The sequence below is a fragment of the Clavelina lepadiformis genome, chromosome 3, assembly GCF_947623445.1.
Source record: "Clavelina lepadiformis chromosome 3, kaClaLepa1.1, whole genome shotgun sequence".
NCBI classification, from domain to species: Eukaryota; Metazoa; Chordata; class Ascidiacea; order Aplousobranchia; family Clavelinidae; genus Clavelina; species Clavelina lepadiformis.
Window position 1 is genome coordinate 20,236,613 of NC_135242.1, and position 21,547 is coordinate 20,258,159.

Below are 21,547 nucleotides of genomic sequence, written 5' to 3' on the forward strand. Positions count from 1 at the left end.
CATCCAATCTGTACAAATGGTGAAATGTTCCAAGTTATGTGGTAATTTAAGTAAGACAGGTCAAGTACTTTCGCACTGATTTAAGATTTCAAGTGAGATTCTGACAGTACTTCTGAAGATACAAGACCACAAGTGATTCTGGAAAACCTTCACATACTCAACACAATCTACCTAAAAAATTTGTTTTAACACATGAACAACAACACAATTAGTAAGATCTTGTATTAAAAAGAAATACTTAGTGAATTTAAGCTCAAATCAAAGCTTTTGTAGGTCAAGATCCTATTAGTATGTATATCTAGTCCAGCAAATTTGGCAAATTAAAATAAAACAAAGCGTGTTAACCTACTACATTCTGCTTACCAACAGTTAACTTGAAGAACAAGCAAGGATGTTAACGTAACACTTTACAACTTCATGTAATAACTGCACTGAAGTGTAAAACTAAAAATACAACAAAACAAATAAAGTATTTGCAATGAAAACAGAAAAATTATAAAAACGCAACTTCTGGCAAGTTGTGAAATATATTGCATTTGTCAACGACTGATGTTTTTTGGATTTCTTTATATGGTTAACTGAGTACAGTAACCATTTCCAAGTACATGTCTATCTGCAGCTTTAAAAACATAAATAGGCAATGATATAATAATGTTATTTACAAAAATTTTGGAGTTTATATAGAACCTAACAATATAGTTGCTTGAAACAAAAACTTGCATTTTAAATGCAATGTGTTCAACTAAAAAAAAGACACCATGCATTGATGTATAAGGACCAATTGAAGTAATAATAGCAAAAATAATGAACAAAATAAAATGAATAACAATTAGCTTGTAACATGGCCGTTTTCTCTAATAGGTTGCTTGCGCTTTCTCACAGTCAAGGCTGCTTTACGCGATGGAGTGCATAAAAAGGTACATTTGTTGTCTATATGTAAAGATTCAGTCAAAGTTTCCAATTGTTCCTGTGAATCTAGAAGAGGTGATTTTTTCATCATTGCCTCCGCAGATACACTTGAATTGGCTGAAGTCTCTGGTGACGATTGCATAGTTTTCACCTTTTTCGATTTTGGCACTGGTGTTCCAGGTACTTTTTCATGTTTCTTTGATAGCTTTTCACTGATTAAAACTGCGCTGGATTCTAAAAAAAACAGTTAAGATTATTGCATGAAAGTTGTAATCAGTGTAAAACAAGCATATTCCATGGGCTTACGTAAAGCTTTGAGAAGTTCTCTGCGCATCTTGCTTGTCATTTTGTTTACAAGGCAAAGCGCCGTGGTAATGGCAAAAATAACATTGAAAGACAACACTATGTAGAAATTGCCAAGCCAGTAAAATTTTCCAAAATTCCCTTGTAAGTCAAAATCAGTGATGCCTAAAAATGAATTTAAACAATTGTGTTTGATAAACAATCATAATAGATGTTTGTTTGCCAACAAGAATGCTTAAGAATTGTGAAATTGAATATTGAAGTCTATTACAATGAAATATCCAAACATAGTGCATGTATAACATGCTGTAGTGCATATCTAATGTACAGTACATGTATAACAGGATTTATGAATCAAACACTTGCCTAAAACGCGAGACAACACCGGTAATGAAGGACCAATAAGTTGCAAAACTAAACAGTTAAGAATAATTTTTGTCATGGTTGTCTCTTGCACTTGAGGTTTCAGTAAACGAAAGCCTGGTAGGTTGTACAAGCCAACAACAGAGGCAAGCAGCAGATAAAATATGACACAGACTTCAAGAATTGTTCCAACAATACCAAATGAAGACAGTGAGTTAGCTCCTAATGAATACATGTGGGATTTTACAGCTGGTGTCGGTATGGAATTTAAAACAGCTTCTTTCTCTTTTTGTTTTGACGACCAAAACTTCCATTTCCACCACCAGTGAGTGTCCACATCTGCTTCAGCATCCTTTTGAAAAAATAACCCATCCACCTTCCTTTCGATATTTATGCTCCTGAAAAAAAAACAGTGCCTTATTGTTACTGTATTTATTGGAGTTTTGTATGCTTGCATGTATGGTGTTAAATTGTACGTTTTTTATTGCAACGAACTTAATTTCATGACCCTATCAAACCATTTGGCATGTTGTAATACAATGGTAATTATGTAATCGGTTGATGCTCATGGTACTTTATGACAATTAATAAAAATAATTTTAAGCTTTAATATAGTCTGAGATATAAACCGACCCTGGCATACAACCAACAGAAAAACAGATACATTTTGGTGCTTTAAAACGGCCAAAATAGCCTCTAATTTTACTCATAAGAGAAGGACATCTGTGTAATTACAGATTCAAGAAATAATCCAGTCATCCAGTCCTTATTAAAAAAAGCAGAAATGTTAATCATCACTTCTACAACCAGCTCAATATAAATTATTGTGTTGCCAACTTCCTGTAAATTTACGTCACAACTGCATTTGCCCGCGCAAAATAATAACTTAAAATCATGCTCAAAAAGAATAGACGCATGTTCCAATCCTCTTTATGTCACTCTTTATCATGGTTTGAACAACTTTACGCAGATTGGGTCTAAACTTTATGACGTCCAACTCTGACATCCAACAACAATCATAACAATCTAAGTATATACAGTAATTTTGTTTGGACAGTATGTTCGAATTACAGTCTACGGTTTTGGCTCTTGTTTTCATTCAATATATGAGTCGTATTTCCCAATGCTTTGTTCTTATATTCGAATTGCTTCTAGAAACAATATTAATTCCATGCAATATCAGTACAATGTCGTCACCAATTTTGAAATAACTACTGGTTCTTCTACAGTGTGTGCTGTGGCCCTGTGGTGGGAAGCCAGTGCTTTAACATACCTATAATCTTTTCTGTAATCCTCCCACACAGTACTTGGGTGCAGTTCATGATCTCCAATGAACACAAGTTTTAAGACATGAATCGAAACCTTAAAACATTAACTTTTAATGTTTTGCTCACAAAGGAAATTTTTTACCATAGGTGCTAACATTTGCAAAACATAGCATTTTTGCACAATACTTACCAAAAACAGAGCAAGTGCAGTAAGAGCAAGCAGAATAAGCATTGTAAGTGGAAAGGCCAAATTACGCTCAAAGGCAGAAGCCTTTTTCCGCCGTTCCAGTTTTTTTCGTGACTGTTTAACTGATTCTAACTTTTTTACCAAGGAAGCTTTTTCTTCAGAGGTAATTCGTTTCAGAGAGGATTCAGATGTCAGCTTGATTTTTAAGGCATTCTAAACACAATAACGTTATATTGTCGGTTGCTATCGTCAATCACATAAAAATCCAATAAATATAAACAAAATTTAGATCATGTAAACTACTATAATAGCCCAAGAAGCAATATTTAACTTTGATATTGTTTCCACATACTGTTCAAAATACCTCTTCCATTTCTTCTGTTTCAATTTTGCTCTCATTATTTTCAAATATTTTTGGCTTCACAAGAAGATGACCAACAGAATCAAAAAGAATAGTAAATCCAAACGGGGCACATGCAGCAAGCATGAAAATAACACAGGCACAAATGAGAAAAGAATATAGATATTGCAAATAATATTCTCCCACCATCATTAGGATATCCTGAAAAATATCACATGTCATATTGCTGATACTGATTTTGAATAATGTATATATCTACTAAGCCAACAAGAAGGAAGTTTTTTGGTAAATACATATAATTTTACAGTTTCAAGCAAATACACCAAATAAAACTTTTCGCATCGGTCAGCCAGTCAGGACAGATATAGTGTACTGCATGACTAACGTTTAGCCATTTGGCAACAAATATAAATTTATATAACGCTTTAAGATGAGAAACTTGAATGACAGACATTACGCGCAGCAAGCAAGACGAAAGTAACTTACTAAAAATTACCATAGTGATACAACAACATACCTGAGCAGAATCATCATTGTCAACAAAGGCAAGTGCTAATACAGCCAGGCCAAAAACAACGGCAGCCAGTAAAAGTAGCACAGTGATTGTCTCATACACTCGTGGCATTAAGCCACGACGTTGACCGGTAAAACCCTCAGACTCGGTGAAGAAATAAGAAAACGGAAGTAATACAAAAAGCGATGTGTTACTTAAGATAAAAATCCATTTCCAAAAAGCTAATAAAAACAATTGCAATTATTACAGTGTGGAGTAAATGCATTGGTATTTTAGCAAGGTATAGCATTAGATTTATATATAGTTAGACGAAGTTAATTCAAACATTTTTGTTTCGTCAAAAAACGTCATTTTAGCAATGGTATCCAGATAATCGAAATCAAAAGAATATTACAGTGAAATCAATTGATATAAGATAGCATGTAATTAAGCCTGTCATACTAATTAAAGACTCAAAAAAACTGTATTGAAGATCCATCTACGTCCACAACCACAAAAAATAAGTAAAGAAATTTAGAAAATTGGTCATTGACTGCGGCTAAAACAAAGTTTGATTTGTGACAGGTATGAAGATTCAATCCATAAATAGGTAACATTTCGATTCAAAGGGGCAAAATCAATTGCTAGCAGTGTCAAGTTGGATGGTTGGGATTTTTTTTCAAGGTTCGGATAAACGAGGTCTGACAGTAAATGTACAAGTGTACATGTATGCAAATAGCAGCCCAGACTACAACAAAGCAAATAGTAGGCTTGGTATCAAATCATTGGTCTAAAACTTACTATGTACCAGAGCTCCATTTAGCCACTGAACCCAGTAGCTATCTGGGTACAAATGAACAACTTCATTTCCAAGCATAGACATTGGCAACATCAGCACGGAGCCAAAAGAAACAGACAACGAAAAGGTGCACAGATAAAATGATATCCTAGAAAAATTACAAATTGCACTATTTTGCAATCAACAACATAAGCTACATAGAAAGAAGCATTTACTAAATCAATGTTAATTTAACATAACAACTGTTGAAGTGCAAGGAACCTGTATGCTTTAGCATCTTCATCTTCAGCATAAAGTCCAACTCTTTCTTTCTTTTGATGGTATGATGCCACAACCACGTAAGAGAAAAGAAAAAGCACCACGAAAGTTAACAGATTAATAATATATTCTCTCACCTGTAAAAAAACACAGTTTTTATCATATTTCAAGCTATAGTAACTGAAAAACATAGGCAGTCTGTGTACTACTGCAGTGACGGCATAGGTGTTACTCACCACATTATTAAACTCTTCTTCAATTTCTTCGATGCTCTGCTGCTTAATTTCAGCACTCGCTGTCTCCCACTCAAACATTTGCAGGTATCAATGATTTTGTGATTAATGAGAACATTTGTGTAATTCATGCGACACTTTAAAAACAAATTGGCATTTGCTAGTGAAAATGAACACACCAGTACCTAAAGCACTTTCATTATATCGACTTAATATCAGAGCAGAGCACAGTATACAATAAAAGTATTAGCACCACAAAACTTACCTAGTATTTCCAACTTTTGTTCGTTTAGGTATATATATATGTTTTTCAATGTTGTTTTCAGTTTACAACATTATGTTACGGTAAAACTAAAGAAATAATAGAAAGCTGAGCATGTCATACATATAGCAGAAGTTGAGACCTGTTAACATGTTACATAGAAGTAATAAATAATAAATTAGAAGCTGTCACTAATAGCCAAACATTTTATATATGTATATAGTGCACAACGTTAACAGAATTATAATCACACATAGCAATAAAATTAATATAGCAACAGTAGCAACAAAATCAGTAAACTTAAGATTTAAGCCATGGCATATTAGAATAATGTTTACATAATGCATATATTTTCCAAATTAGTTAAAAGGCTCATTTTAAGAAATAATTCCATCGGATTGAATCATGAAACACTTTTTCACAATAGAGCGGCACTTACAGCAAGAAAAAGCATTTAAAATATGATAATTTGCAATATGCAAAAAAACACTTGAAATCAGAACTTTTTTATGTATTTATAAGAGAACAGCGTTTAAGTGATTCACAGCTCTGTGCACATAAATACATAAAAGATTAATGAGATAAAAATTTGTTAATAAACAAATGTATAAATATAGAAACGAAAACTAAATGCTTGTTATTTATAAGTAAATTAAAGAATATGTGCACCACTTCCAAGAAGGTGAAAGTAATAATTTTTTTGACCCTAAAATGATGTAATACCAAACTAGGAACACTATTAATTACAAGCTACTAAAGCGCCAGGATACAAAAAACATATGATTGATGGTAGATATTTATTTTTTAAAGGTTACCATACAGTGCATTATATTTAAAACGTAACATACCATGAAATATACATTAACAGTAGATATTCTGTTAATAATACTTTATTAGATACCAATACGAGTATATAACCAGGGCTTTGGAGCCGGAGCCCCGGAGCCGTGCATATTCAACGAAGCTGGAGCTCTACATGAAATTCAAATGGAGCTGGAGCCCATTGTTTGAAAAATAGCTCCAGCTCCGATGTATTTCATAAGATGCTATGCTACTAGCCTACTACTATTGGCTGAATTCACATAATTTAACAGCAACCCTTCACAAAATTAAGAATTGTTGCCTCTTTGGGGCCACCTTTTCTAACTAACCACGTTGCTGGGGATTTGACAGCAGAGCATTCACATGTTCATAGCTGCACAGTTTTTGACGTAATGGAGCCGGAGCTAATTTATGATAAAAAAGAGCTTCGGAGCTGGAGCAATTTAACATTTACGCCTGCTCCAAAGCCCTGTGTATAACCATCAAAAATTTGAAAAAAAGCACACCAAATCATGGCTATAATCCTCAAAATGGGAATTAAAAACAAAGATGGCAACAAACAGTGTTACTTTAATCCTTTTGAAGTGTTTGTAATCATCATGTAGAATATTCTTCACAAAATACAAGAAATATAAATTTTTGTGGCAGTTTGACATATTTGTTTAAACATAGTCAAGTCACGGAAAAGTGACTGTTTATAAAACAGCAATTTCAGATATAATTGAAGTTAATATCAGGACAGGAATACATTAGAACTATTTATGTTTTCAGAATATTCAAGCCTCACCTGAAAAATCGATGAACAAACTGGCTTAAAACACTAAATGGAAATGTATCTATGCACAAAGCTGTGACAATTGATATTACCAAATTGACTGAATAACAGTAGTTTTGACTTTATTTTAATTAATTACAACCTCAAGAAATCTACTGAACAACCAATAATATGAAATATTTAATTATATTTGTTTACAAAATATTACAATAAAAATGCAACAAGCACAGGAATGCTTCAAAAGAGAAATAATAGAAGTATTACACACTAACAAATACTGATGGAATGCAGCACATTCTACAACAATTCAAGCAAACTAAAAAAATAAATTCTATGAAGAAAATACAACATGTTTTACACTAAACAATCCTTATGCTCTTGTAAAATAATATTAACAATTCTCTTATCAAACTCAACATTTGTTTGCAGATTGTCCTCTATGAAGGCATCTTCATCCCTTATGCGTTCCAACACAGACAAAATTTCATTTCCTTTGTGCTTGGTTTCATGGTAGGATGAACGTTTCAACACATTGAGCAACAAATCCAAATACTCTGTTCTTAATTTGTCACCCGGTGAAAGATCAGAAATGTTTCGTGTAAGAATATCTATCAGAACCAATAAGTCATTGGTATAGAGAAAAGACTGGGCTGTGTCATCACGTGAAAAAATATCTTGAAGAAACTTCACAACAGAATGAGGAGGTGGGCAATCGTTGGCCTCACAAGTAACCACCGGGTCATCTCCCCTGTTGACCAGTAGCATTATTTTCTCACTAAGAGTAGTGCTTGATTGTCCGGTAACTACTGCATTCAACGTCAGATTATCTTGTGGAATAAGAAAGTGTAAGTTAATGGAAAGAATGAGACGGACGAAGATGTCACCAACTTGATCTTGAGAATCCTCTTCTAAACCATTTTCAATGCATTTTAAGAGAAAACCAATAAACTTTTCTCCAACAGTGTCATAATAACCTACAGGAACTGGTTCTCCTGTGGAAAACACCATACTCAGCACCAATGCTGAAAAACATATCCTTTGAATGTCATCACAGTGTTCTGTGATATCTCGAACAAGTTCATCTGGTAAAACAGTTGGCAAAAGAGCAGATATAAACTTCGTTGACAGGGAACAAATCACACCTAAAACCTGCAACACTAAGATTCTGATGCTAACCCTAGACTCCATTTGGTGATAAACTGTGAGCATAGTTACAGATTGGCAGTCATCTTTCAATAGCTCATTGATACAGTCCTCCTTATTTCCATTTGATAATGACTCAATAATATCGTTTAAAATAGTTGTAATTTTCTGTTTGTCATCTTCAATGGCCCAATTCCTTTGTTGTGCATCATCTTTTATTTCTGTCAGATTAGCGAGGGCAAGACCTAACTTCTCTATATTGGGATCAGACATGATTTCAGCTGTGGGTAACACCTCAACAATTTCATTCATGACGTTTGATATTGATGGGATGCTTTCCCCAATCATTTTGGCAATAGACGCAACCAATTCTCTTGAACGTCCTTCTCTGAGTTTTGTTTGCTCTTGAACTAAATGGACCAAATCCTCACCCAGATGATTTGGAATGCCAACTACTATGTTTGAGCGGTCAGCTGCAAAATTATCTTCTTGTGTTTTTAATGATACAGTTTCAGTATGGCTGGCTTCCAGGACAAACTCTTCAACAGCTTTGCTCACTCCTTCAGTACATACAGATGTATTGAAAGATTGCAATTGTTGTGGTTGACTTAATGCTGTTTCCTGGTTTAAAGAAATACTTCTTGGTGGTGGCGGAGGAGTGATAGTACATTGCACAGGTGGTGCAGGAGCTTGTCTTTTTGAGTGATTTTGCTTGTTATGCTTCATTGAAGTCAGTGTTTCATCTTTGTGCTTTGTCAACTTTTTTAACAAACTCTGCTGTTGATCTGAAAGCCTGCCATTTTCAGCTGAAGCATAAACTGCAGCTATCGCTCGATCAACAGATTGCAGCACAACATCTTTTGAGTCATACTTGTGATCTAATTTAACATAAGTTACCGGAACATACCCTATTTTTCCATCAGCATTCGAAGCAAGCCACCAAGAGTCATTGGTTTTCTCAAGAACACAAAGAATGTCTCCATTATTAATTGGCAAAGTGTGGCTACCGCCTTTACGGCCACTGTAGCTGTGTATGGCTTTGTACATCTTCACCATGCACATGTAAGCACCTTAGTTAAATAAAAGCAAATTAGTACTGATAACCTAGTAAAATATAGTGTTCAAAAATAAATAATGCAGTATATTTGAAAAAAGATAACAAAAAATGCATGAAGCAATGCTAGTTTATTCACCCTGTAATGTGCGAAAGATATTTGAAAGACATATCCATAAGACAACTTGAACATATATATAATACTTTATCATATAGATCTTTTTACAATGCCATCTGCCATATTCAAATGAGAGTATCTCGGACTGTGGAGTATGGCAGTTTTCACCAAAACTTTGGATGTGCAAAGGCCAAACTGCAGTGCACAACCAATGTATCGTAGTTTGTGGCCAAAGCCGAGATGGGCAAAGTGTGGTTTTTTAGTATTTTTTTGGTGAAAAGACAACAAAAAACAACGTCTTTTTTAAAAACTGCAATTCCCCTACTTGTGTAGCGATGTGCAGTACCATTAGCATTTCGGCCAAAACTTTTTGGGTGTGAACCTACCACACTCTACATGCTGGGGTATGTCTACCTCTGATCTAGCTTTAACAACGGGAAACAGCAAAATTTTTCAACATTTTATTAAAGCTGTAAAGTGTTTAAAAAAGTACTAGGATAAATATTATAGTTTTTACTACATATGTTGCACAATGCTTCAAGAACACACAAAAAAAATTGTCTATTTTATTGTTTACATATGTTTTCTTTATGTTCTGTGGCTATATTGGTAACGTTGAAACATACAAAATGCCCGGGCATTTTTCGCTGAAGTACCAATTTGGGGAATCACGACTCATAATGGAAAGTGTGGCACATGCACGCACGAGATTTATTAACATGCACACATGATATTTTACTCATCATGCCGAGTTACAATAAACAAAGAAAAACAGATTGTTTGATTGCCAATTTACAATAAACAAACAAAGCATTTAGTCTTCAGTGAACATCATCATTCATCACACAAAATTTAAGTGATTGCACACATGATTTCTCATTAAAAAGTGCCATACTAACCAGTCGGAATCACTAGGACAGTGAATCTTTACTAATTTATGAAACCTGTCGATCTATATGTTGGTACCATATACCCCCATTCTGTACACCAGCTACGGGACTCCAATGTCAAAATGATATGATTGTTTTTAAACTTGAAAATAAACGCCAACCTTTAACACTGATGTGCATGTTTCATTATAAGTTTGGATTGTTCAGTTTCAGAATATTTGAAATAAACAAACCTCAATTCTAGCGTAGATGTTTCGTTGACATTACCCATTGGTGACATTGACCCATTCTGTTCATCAATTATATGAGGCCTACTAGGCTATTACAATATTATGACTCTTAACAAGCAGATAAATGTGAAGTATGAGCATTCAAGTAGACGTTACAAAATACGTTTAAACATGAAATTTCTAGCTTACAAGCAATCGGTATGTTTATGGTGTAAATGTATCATAATTATAAATAAGTATACACACAAACTGACATAAACATGCCTGTAATACTTTAACATACCGTAATTACTCATTTTTATTAATCAATTAACTAGTAAAACTGACTTAAACATAACTAATGTTTATGACAATATGGCTGGCCTCTTAATCAGGACTTCTCTTTCCAGTAATGCCCGACCCCTATTCATACATCGATGACGTATGACCCCTTTTCAGGTGTCCCTAATGTGACCATAATGTAAATGAAATATCCTACTGTGATCGTAATGAACCGTTAATATGGACAAAGCTTCCATACTGTACAGTGTACACTGTATGAGCGTCTCTTATTCTTTTGCACTCCGACTTGAAGGCCTAAAGCCCTAAATGGAATAGAATTGTGAGGTAATAGAAAAGAAAATATGATGTGATAATTCCTCAATACTCGATCTTGATATGGGAGTGCGAAAGTGAAAGAGATATCACTGTGCAGCATTTACTGTAGACCCTATAATTGTTTCTTACACTTTTACACTCACAGATGAGGATTAATTATTATGTCGTAAATTCTTTTCTATCACCTCATAACTCCTTCGTATCAAACCTTTATGTTGTCACGTGGGCGTACCGAATGCAAGAGAAAGTTAGAGCGAAACCAAAAACTAAAGCCGAGGCTCAAGTGCTTGGTCTACCACTGCCCATATTAACCATTTCTTACTTTATAAATGGCTGGCTTTGACTCATTCTTTGCAATCCACATGAAGTCGGTTGTTCACAAACCCAATAACCGAAACTACGCCACATATTTGCAAAGAAGGCAAAAAGCAAAGCAACACTAGGCCTAACACACATTTCTAGCATCCGATCTTTCATGTTGATGGTTTATAGGATGTCTATAAACAATGCTCCAAGAAGCGCAATGAGCCATGATAAATATCTTGGGATTATATAAAATGTTAGGTGGTCAAGGTATCAAACGCAGTAGTATGCAAAAGTCAAGCTCACAAGCTGCCTTTTTTGTTGTCCCTGTTAATGTCTTTGAAGGTTTAGGCCTACCACAACTAGAATCTTAGTTTTTATTGGAAACACAAGAAAATGAGAACGTTTTCGGTAATAATGATGAAGGCCTTCTAAAAAAGCTTGGCATCTCAGACTATAATCCTAATGATCGGCGACTGCTCATTGACGGCTGAAATGTGTTCATCTGCATAACGTAACACTTTTCGATCTATTCTTCTATAGCTGGGCACTCAACAATTTTCAAAGAAAAGTATATCGAAATTAAATTTGTACTGGAAAATTATCGGCACAACTGGATTATTTGTGTTGATTTAAAAATGGTGGGTTTCTACTTGGGCTGCAGTGTGGAAATACGAAGTTCCCATGTGTTTTGTGCTAGAGGGGTAGCAAACCACTGGACACACGAAGATTAGCCTGGGAGAGAAGAATTGTTACCTGGCTTGAAAAATGTTCAAGCTCATCCTCTGGTGGAAAGATCTACCTCAAACTTGTCTCCAAGCGCCTCAAACTAAATAAAGCGTTGAGATATTACAACATCATTGCCGTAACGCACATTGTATGCAAAAACAAATCACTTGTTACAACTTAGCTTTCGGCTACGATTGCTATAGGATAGGCCATCTATTGTCTGGTCAAGGAGACAAACCCCAACATTCAGTTACTTCACGTTCGCCCTTATTATGAAGTAGAGCAAGTATATCGGGCCAGGAGGCAAAGTGTCCCTGTGTTGGTTTATCCAGATGCAGGCCTTGATGTAGAGCTCGTAGTGACATAATGTAGCTCGTGACACAACGCGCCATGGTGCCATGAAAAATAACACGTCTCTCAGTCGGGGATAAAGTAACGTATTCTTGAAATCCGTTAAGTGTTTTTCCGGCAAGTCTGATCGGATCCAAGGCATTTCTCTGAGCTAATGACATAACGTATGCCATACAGGTGGTTAATTCAAAAACCGTAGGCCCATAGAAGCAATCCGCAAAGTCGATGATGCCATACTTTTCCAAAACTGAAGACGACTTGCTTCCTATTTCATTGGAATATGTCCCGGCGATCAATAAAATATTACCATCGTTGAAATCGCCATGTGCAAAGCCTGTAAAATGATGAATATTATGCTTTTCACACAAGGCAGTTAATTTTTAAAGACAAACTCACCAAGTCGTAGTTGCGATAAGATAGGTGAGATATTTTCCTCAAATTTGTGGAAAAAGTCTACAATGATCTCATGCATATTAACATCATCGATAAGTTTAGCATATTTCTTTAATTTCATGACATTTGTGGTCTGCCATACAGTGAAATTGTCAGCTTGTCTAAAGTCCGAAACGGATCCGTTTGGTCCGTCATACGCCTACAAAACAAAACTGTAAAAAATGGAGAGCCAGAAAGCTTTTTCAACCACTACGCCGTATAGGTTTAATATAAATCAAAGGGCAAATCTTACCTGTAGGCATTTGTTTAAACGCCCAAGCAAAAAGCCGAGGTCCTCAGCGACGACATGGCAGTCGTCAACGGACAACGAAGTTTCAGCCAGCGTTTTTCCATGCATGAATTTACATAGCTGAACTAAATGCTGGCTGTCAGTTCCTGTTTCTTCAACTTTAAAAGACAAACAAAAAGATAACCTGAATGACTCAGAATTCGTACGAAAAAAAGCACTTACGAATGGTTTGAATGCTCCTTTTCCCACTAGCGTTTGTTGGTATTAAGCAAGGAACTTGAAAACCATGAGAATGCAGATACTCTGTCATATCATCAACGAGGGGTGCTGCATTGTATCATGCTGTGTTAGATGATGATTAGATCATGATATATTCACTATGCGATTGAAACCGTACAACAATGTGGTTATATACCTATGCCGGGAAAATGCGGCTCGTAAATAATCCGTAGTATGTATTCTTCACCCGAAGTAGTATCTTTCAACCAAAAATTTTTATCCAAAGTACCACCGAGCATTTTCAATTCAACTGAATCCAAATTGTAAAGATTTTTTACTATTTGCCTAACTGTATTTGTAATAGCCATGGCTGCTAGCCTACTACTGCCAAAACCGGAATCTGTACGTAAAATAACAAACGCATGTGTAAAATAAACGTTTTAACAACAACCCTCCCCTAGTTCCAATCCAGGGAATGAAGCATAAGGTAGATGAATTTGTGGTTTCCGTTTCCTGTTATTTGCGGTAAGCTCTTACTGAATTATGCTGCGTTGCATTTTTCGCGGCCACACACACAGTCTACTCTTTTACAATGGGGTTATAATAGAGTAGATACTGAAAAATGTTACAGAAATAGGTTAGAAACTAATTAAGTAGGCCTACACTGAAATATTAATATGCTCTTAACCATATATCTAGTTTCATAATAAATTTCTGCAAAGGACAAGAACCATCCAACCGGAAAAAATGTCGTCTTTTCAGAATGCCTACATTTCTGCTGTAATTTGATTGTATACCAGATACTGCATGCAAGCTAACACACTACTGTAATAACGAAAAACCTAATTCATTGCTATAAGGCATTTACGTCCAACCAAAATGCCTTAGTGGGCCAAAAATTACGTCATTAGTTCAATTGGTGCCGAACATTGTCATCATGAATAACTAACCAGACAAACACAGCACTAACAACAAACACAATAATGGACTTCACGACGCTCAAGCAATTTGCAAATGAATAAAATAATAATCAACGGCACACTTTCATACACATAGATTTCTTAAATATGTTATACACATACACTTTGCATATAAAATACAACGATACCAACCCCAGGGATGCACAAAACTTTTAAAAGGGCTGCATGCGGCCTGTGGGTTGGCTATAGCTGCTACAGAGCAACAAGGTAAAACTAACGAGAGCTACTTTACTATACTAACGTAATGACAAAACCGCAACGGTGGACTGCGTGTAACCAACTTAGCCTATTGTGTTGATTTGCATGTGAAACCGGTCACCGGTGCGCTCAGAGTACGCTTTATTTTATTCACTCTTATTTCATCCCTACCCTCATTGACCAATGTAGAATCTTCAGTGTCTCACTTAACGTGGGAGGTCGTACGTTAACGACAGGTCGTAAACAATCTAGTGAATGTTACTTCTTTGTTACTACTGCATCACGCTGTTCACCAAAGATTTAGCGCAACTAGACAATGCCTATCGTAGCCTTCTTAGGCTCTTTACTTTAGTAACATAAAGCTTACGAGAGAACGACGAAAGCGCTTTTTCAACTTTAAAGCGAAAAAGGAACGGCGTTGATTTCCAAGACGTTTATTGTCCTACTTAGTCAGCCCAATACATTACACGTCTAGGTTTTCATTTTTGCCCTGTAGAGCTTGTCATAATTACAAACGGTTTGCTGCAGTTTTTCCATTCATTGTATGCCAACATGTTGCTGTTTACAGTAATAATACGACTATATAATTGCATATAATTTACTTCCGTGTAACAATTGAACCTACGTGTATAATTCCATAGTATGAAAGGAATTACATTCCTACGTAATTTCTCCAACATGATTTGCACCCATACAAAATAAATCACACATACGCTGGCTTCAAGTCAACTTGGACGTTGTATCCCTGTTTACGTGATAACCGACACAGGCAAAAGGCATTAGCCAAATTCGGGACTTGAAAATTTGAACGATGTGGATAAAAACGTAATAAACGGGTGTATGTAGTAACGCGGTTTGACTGTGTCTTCTGACGCAGTCTGTTTCCAAACTCCGTTGATTAAATCTGCAGCACAATATTTGCTCATTTTCTTTTCTCTGACAAATGGATTTGTGACCTATTCACCGCAACACGTTGCCTTGTTTGCATTACCGATGTAACGGCCAAATATGACCGGGAAATGCATCAACATAGCCTACACAGGTTAATTTCATTATAGTATACCAATATACAGTTATGTCAAGTATAAATCTAAACGACTTTAATGAAAAATTTATTGCACGATTCGTTGTTTTCATACACAAAAAGACAGCGCCATTTTCGAAATATTGTAGGATTTGTAGCATTAACCACCATGGCCGCCAACTGGTGGCAGGGCAATACGTAGATCTCCAGAAAAGGTTCAGTGTGTTGAGCGTTTGGTATGTATCACAGATCGTATTTCGTTCACTAAAGTTGTCAACAATACAAGGAGGCATACTGGCACTCTTGTGAAACACTAAAAAGTGTATAGTATTTTCGCTATCCGACAGCATGAATTTGGCCAGAAAGTGTTCGACATGTTGATTAGTCTCATATGCAATTTGAAAGCCAAAGGTACACAGCAATGATTAATTATTTGTAAATGATATGATCAATGGCGTCTTTCAACCCATTGGAAAACAAAAACTGTAAAACTTAGTAATAAGCGATCAAAACAATATTCCGATTACTAAACATTTAAAATGCAAAAGTCACAATATTTTGACATGTAAGCAAACAAGACTGTAAATCACCATAGTGCCACAATGAACTGGCAGTGATTCAATATACAGTGAAAGCTTGTTAACTCCGAGTTGAAGATACCAATTAAATTACTTAAAATCATCTGAACTGGGTGATTTTACTATGCCAGTTTTTATTCAGGGCCAGTTAAGTAGCTTTTAGTAATTCGAAATGCTAAATTAAACAAAGCTAAGTTAACAAGTTTCCACATTCTCTTATTTATGCTTCATAAATCTAGCTGATGCATTTGACTTTGAACTTGTTTCATTTCTGTAAAAACAAACATGAAGGTAACCTTCTCAATGATATTCACAGGCAAACACACATATCATCATTAAATTTGGAGATTTCCCACATCTTAAAAAATTATCTTTTTTAACTAATGGCCGAGGAAAATCTTCAACTAATGCCAGTGACTCACCATGCAACAACACTTGGAATTTTGTTTCATTTGCTGTTATTTCAATCACTTCGTTTTTTCCAGTAGTAGGATCTTTTAGCTTTCAAAAAGACATTACCTCATTGTACCATGAATCATGTCAGTTCCCAAAAAGATTAAGCTTATAAGCACTTACAATTAATCTAAAGTCAATTGTTCGGTTTTTCGTAGCACCAGTTGTTGGGTTAATTTTCCAGTCAACATTCTGAAGACAAGATGTTTTACGAAAACTTTTTCTGAGAAATTCCTGACGAAGTGCGGCAAGTTTGCTTTCGTATGTTTTACACAAGCCAAGAGAATGCTCTGCAGTCACAAAAATTAAGTTTTAAACAAAGGTGTTAAATTGCATTTCAACACAAACATAGATAAAAACTGTTGGTTTAGGTTAAGACCAACAATAACATGTGTCAAAAGACATTTACTAGGAATTTCAATGATAATTCTTACTCCTTAACTTACACTGCTGTATTTTATTATTATCTACGCACCTTTTGGCAGTCCTAGTTGTTGCAACTCACTGGATAATGTATCCCCTTCTACATCATGCTTGGCAGCACTTGACAGAATAAATTGTAATCCAGCAATGCTGGCCTTAATGTCACCGACATCTGAACGAAGATAATGGTTTATAAACAATTGCGATATATTCAAGAATTACACCGACTTACCATACTTTGCATCGGAAGTAATCTTCTCTACTTTGTCAAACTAAAATTGGTGCAAGAATACGATGATAAAAAAACAACAAAAGGAAAAAATAGAAAAAATTAATCAACAAATTTCAATGTTATGCAATTTTCAAAAATACAAAGAAATGTTTTGCATGGCTGCAACTGCCACATACATCAATTCCTTCTTCCAAAAGGCCTTTTATAACTTGACCAACCAGAAGCTTCATCTTAACGGATGTCTTAAAAATATATACAAATTAAAGTTATCAGCAATTAGAAAAAATTCAACATTTACATTGGTGAAAGATTGTTTTATCACATGTTATGTGGATGACAACCAGTATACTGTACTATAACAATAGCCTACTGTTAATTATCAACTATAACAAGAAATAATGTATCACTCCTTAAAAATGGATTTAGTTAATACTAAACACGCAAACCAAGTTTGTATTTGGAATAACACAATCTTGCAAATTTTTCACTTAAAAGATAAACATTAAAATCAGCTGAAAACCCAATACCCTGACAGCTTTATACCAGTTTAGTTTTGATAAAATGCAAATGAATTTCTATACCAGTCGAGCCAAGATGTTGATTTCCGCCAGAACCCAATCTGGGCAGTCAAGATCACCACAAAACCTGAAGCGCTACAAAAAGATACCAATTAAAGATGTGCAAGCTACAGATCTTAGTCTTGTTCAATATATATCTGACACAATTCAGGAATACTCATTGCTACGCTTCCATCCTGAAGATATGCAATTATTTATGGAATGTTTTCTATTTTGTTGCATTGGATGTTGTACTGAATGTTTACACTTATACAAAACAAATTATGATCACTGTTGCTCAATACAGTAGTACAGTGAATATTGATCAATGTTAGTATTACAAGTACTCAAAAAACGTAGTGCAGCAAGTAAGGATAGTATTACCATGATTATCGTTAACTTGAAACCAGGCTTGAAATACGAGCAGCTGAAATCTTTAAAACTCTTGCAAAAAGGAAAGACACAATCTAAGCTAGTCTTTCATTTTTCAACTACATCGTTAATTTTCAATCTACCCTGCTATAATATGAGTAGGTGTTAGATGTCTATACAGTTTACTAAGAAATTCAGTTTTTATGTGAAAAAAATCACTGGGCACACGATAACTTCAATAAAAACAAAAATCACAGTTATTATGCATGGTTCTGTTTCGAGGGAGATATAATTATGTTGAAATGGCACAATTTAACAGAATATTCAGTATTAATTTGCACAAACAGCGTGACTAAAAATGGTATCAATTAATTGTTATTAGTGGTAGTGGAGAATTAGTTCATCAAAGGCACAAACATTTGAAGAATAAATAGACAGCTTTCTGACAAAATTTACGAAACACAACAATCATGTAGAGCAGACCAAGAGTTAAAGGCCACACAGTCATTAATGTTTATCAGTTGCTAAGCACCTGTTTACATTGATACGACAGACAAGTGGACCAACTTTTATTACGACAGAGGTATGTATGCTCTCTTAAATAAAATAGACTGTGAATGCTAAATTCATTGTGTTTGCGCATACCTAAGTGGATAAGCATGTTATCAAATGTTACTTTCACGTGCTATAATGTGTACTACAACCATGAATTCCATTTAAAAAAACCATTCAAATGATTTTCAAACTTGTAAAAAATCTACCATTTTCCTCTTTTACTCCAATCTTTGGGTGTCCAATGCAAGCAACGCAATTCAATTTTCATTTTTCTCTTTGCAAGAGAACGTTTGTAACCTTCTATAACTTCATCAGATAAAACAAGAATGTACTGGCCTTTGTAGTAATTAATAAGGTTTAAATGCTGCAAAGTGCTAATGACATCTTCTTTCTTGATACAAGTTTTTTCACAAATTTGATTTATCGTGATCTGTGGTCTCTCCTGGCCTTGATCAGATTTCAAATTGATAAGAATGTTTAAAATCGCATATGTCCAGTAGGAACGATAGGAAAGTAAGCCTAAGTCCGATAAAGGTTTTTCTGGGGTACCAGCTTTGCCCTCGATTTTGGAAAGAGCATAGCTAAATTCGATGAGCAGTTTTCCAAAACCTTTGCGCTGATGTGGGGGTAGTGTCAAAATGCAAGCAACATTGTAATCTTCTGTTGACTCTTTTTCTTTTGAAAAATAGCCCACCAAATGAAAACCTTTCGAGTCCGATTCAGTCATAACGTAAAATAGAAATGGGTCTGTATCATAGTATAATGTTTTATGATCTAAGAAACATTTGGCTAGTAAACATAAATTTTGAGCATATGTTTTGTTCTTGCGCCCATCAATTTCAAAAAAAGAAATGTTGTTTTTCCTGTAAATTTCATTTCCAGGGGGGAACTTTAACTGACATTTGCTTAAATGCCTTTGTAAACAGGTTACGCTTTTCACATATTTAAGGCAGAATTCACAAAGATAAACAACATCATATTTTGTCAGTTCTATGGGGTATGGGGAAAAGTACCATGGCTTAAGTCGGTATTTTCCAACTTCAATGCAATTTATATTTTTAATTCGACTAATTTTATCTTCTGGAACATGAACAGTCATGCTTCCAGTTTGTCTTGGCGCGCCATCTGATGATTCTTGTGAATCCTCTTCCGCTTTCCTTTTTCTAGTAACTTTGCAAGATGACTTCTTCACCGGTTGACAATCACTAGGTGTAATTCCATTAAGAACAATTTCATGTTCTGGGCTAGCTGGCCGAGATTCAGTCCGCCTATGTGAAGATGATTTTGTCTCTTTTTTTGGCAGTTGCATTTTCGAACTGTCAAGTCTTTCTTCAGAAACCCACTCATCAAGTCGCTTGTTGAAGTCAACATAATGAACATAGTAAAGCATGCTTCCTTCACCAATATCTTTCACGCTGAGAATTTCTGCCAAATGCCATTCATCTTGCCCTTCCAAATCTCTTTTAACAGGTAACCGGCATCCTTCAGTTACTTTCAAATGCATCTTGACTGAACTGGCCATTACAACTCCATGTCAGTTCTAAAAGGCCTGTCTGCAATACAAACACTTTAGTGAAACACAACAAATAGACGATGCAATTTTGGCAAAAGTCTATTCAAAATATGGTGACCATTACAAAATATACTCAAGTTGCTCCAAACTTTAAATTCGTGGTCAGCATCAAAGTTAATAGAAAAACACAAGTTTTGTGAACGAGCGTTTTTTTTCTATTGTTCTCTATTATATGTGTCCACAAATTTGTCTAGTGCAAAAGCCCACAACCACAGGATGCATATGTATTCTAGACCCCAGCTACTCTAATTGTGACGCCATTTGGTTGTTGCAATTCTGCACTAGACCCGGACGAATATTACCGGTAGGCTATAATATACCGGTATTATACTGTTAGCTCTTATCACTTGGTCAATTTGCTTTTGCCGCAATATAAGTTAATATCTACGTTTATCAATAAAGAACAGAATCATGGGTGCTCCAGCCCTCTGCAGATGATGTAGGCCACTGCCAGTAACGTTGCGCAAATTTCCGCGCAATTTCTTCTCATACAGCAATTCTGCCTTCTCCGCGCAATAATAATGACTTTGAGGAATGGAATGAGGATACGCCCGAGCAACTCCATTCTATCCGAAACTTGATCCTTAGGCCTGGCTAACGCGCTTACGCGCGTTCACACAAGAGTAGACCTGCCTTCGCCTCCATTGCCTTACTGCTAATGCTGTTCGGTGCCAGTTTGTGGTCGTAAAATGAGGAGATCAAGTTGATAGGGTGTGGTTGTTGTATAAAGCTGTTCTGATGCTTAGAAGTCCGAGTTTTGTATGGTCAGGAAGATATAAGTCAAAACTTGCAACATTTCAATGATCACTTGAAATGTGCTTATATTAATCCGTATATCGGTAAATACCGGTATATCAAAGGGTTATTTGCTGGGTTCGTACACTACACAGCATCTACTGCAGGACGTGACTTTTTGTTTGTCTGTTGTTGCAAGCTATATAGGACAAAGGTGAGAATCGTTACCGCTTTGCCTAAGGAGTAAGGTGCTGGGTTAGCGAAGTGGGACAAAAAACGAAATAAAGACTGATGAAACACAGCCTAGCCCTAGCACAATGCTTCAATTATGTAATGAAACTCGAATGAATGCTTGTTTTGTAGATCTCCTCAAAATTGAAAGTTTGTCAAGTAGGTCTATACATGAATAAAATCAGAAGCAAATGTTTGAATGTTGTTAGTTACTTGGCTGTTTACTACTGCAGTGCTGTTACTGTCTGTATGCAATGCAAAGAACCTGTCAGCTTTCAGGTTACCCA

The 21,547-nt window shown here is 35.5% G+C and overlaps 5 protein-coding genes across 7 annotated transcripts; all 5 read right to left on the reverse strand.

Moving 5' to 3' along the window:
- Positions 1–207: 207 nt before the first annotated feature.
- Positions 208–5,595, reverse strand: LOC143450815 (limb region 1 protein homolog). The gene is made up of 11 exons (XM_076951532.1): positions 5,440–5,595; positions 5,178–5,311; positions 4,945–5,078; positions 4,686–4,831; positions 3,909–4,126; positions 3,395–3,592; positions 3,034–3,243; positions 2,849–2,937; positions 1,579–1,973; positions 1,216–1,377; positions 208–1,143 (listed from the first exon to the last, which is right to left on the reverse strand). Exons 2-11 carry the CDS (start codon positions 5,253–5,255, stop codon positions 830–832), a joined length of 1,944 nt encoding a protein of 647 aa, XP_076807647.1. The 5' UTR covers positions 5,256–5,311; positions 5,440–5,595; the 3' UTR covers positions 208–829.
- On the reverse strand, positions 5,526–12,081 carry LOC143450816 (NCK-interacting protein with SH3 domain-like). Of its 2 annotated transcripts, none has more exons than XM_076951534.1 (2): positions 11,388–12,081; positions 5,526–9,246 (listed from the first exon to the last, which is right to left on the reverse strand). In XM_076951534.1, the coding sequence occupies exon 2, from the start codon at positions 9,236–9,238 to the stop codon at positions 7,388–7,390; it is 1,851 nt and encodes a 616-aa protein (XP_076807649.1). In that variant the 5' UTR covers positions 9,239–9,246; positions 11,388–12,081; the 3' UTR covers positions 5,526–7,387. The 2 variants fall into 2 exon arrangements, with proteins under 2 accessions (XP_076807649.1, XP_076807648.1); XM_076951533.1 differs by having other exon boundaries at positions 10,472–12,081.
- Positions 12,082–12,228: 147 nt separating this feature from the next.
- On the reverse strand, positions 12,229–13,786 carry LOC143450817 (hydroxylysine kinase-like). Of its 2 annotated transcripts, none has more exons than XM_076951536.1 (5): positions 13,546–13,786; positions 13,353–13,472; positions 13,134–13,288; positions 12,845–13,040; positions 12,229–12,782 (listed from the first exon to the last, which is right to left on the reverse strand). In XM_076951536.1, the coding sequence occupies exons 2-5, from the start codon at positions 13,438–13,440 to the stop codon at positions 12,322–12,324; spliced, it is 900 nt and encodes a 299-aa protein (XP_076807651.1). In that variant the 5' UTR covers positions 13,441–13,472; positions 13,546–13,786; the 3' UTR covers positions 12,229–12,321. The 2 variants fall into 2 exon arrangements, with proteins under 2 accessions (XP_076807651.1, XP_076807650.1); XM_076951535.1 differs by having other exon boundaries at positions 13,353–13,457; positions 13,546–13,785.
- A 1,837-nt stretch (positions 13,787–15,623) lies between these two features.
- LOC143448932 (COMM domain-containing protein 4-like) lies at positions 15,624–18,330 on the reverse strand. The gene is made up of 8 exons (XM_076948895.1): positions 18,179–18,330; positions 17,819–17,890; positions 17,414–17,479; positions 17,238–17,277; positions 17,058–17,177; positions 16,706–16,872; positions 16,552–16,630; positions 15,624–16,400 (listed from the first exon to the last, which is right to left on the reverse strand). Exons 1-8 carry the CDS (start codon positions 18,179–18,181, stop codon positions 16,357–16,359), a joined length of 591 nt encoding a protein of 196 aa, XP_076805010.1. The 5' UTR covers positions 18,182–18,330; the 3' UTR covers positions 15,624–16,356.
- Positions 18,314–20,817, reverse strand: LOC143448931 (histone acetyltransferase KAT5-like). Its single transcript, XM_076948894.1, has 2 exons — positions 20,683–20,817; positions 18,314–20,274 (listed from the first exon to the last, which is right to left on the reverse strand). The coding sequence occupies exon 2, from the start codon at positions 20,241–20,243 to the stop codon at positions 18,924–18,926; it is 1,320 nt and encodes a 439-aa protein (XP_076805009.1). The 5' UTR covers positions 20,244–20,274; positions 20,683–20,817; the 3' UTR covers positions 18,314–18,923.
- Between the last annotated feature and the right edge of the window lie 730 nt (positions 20,818–21,547).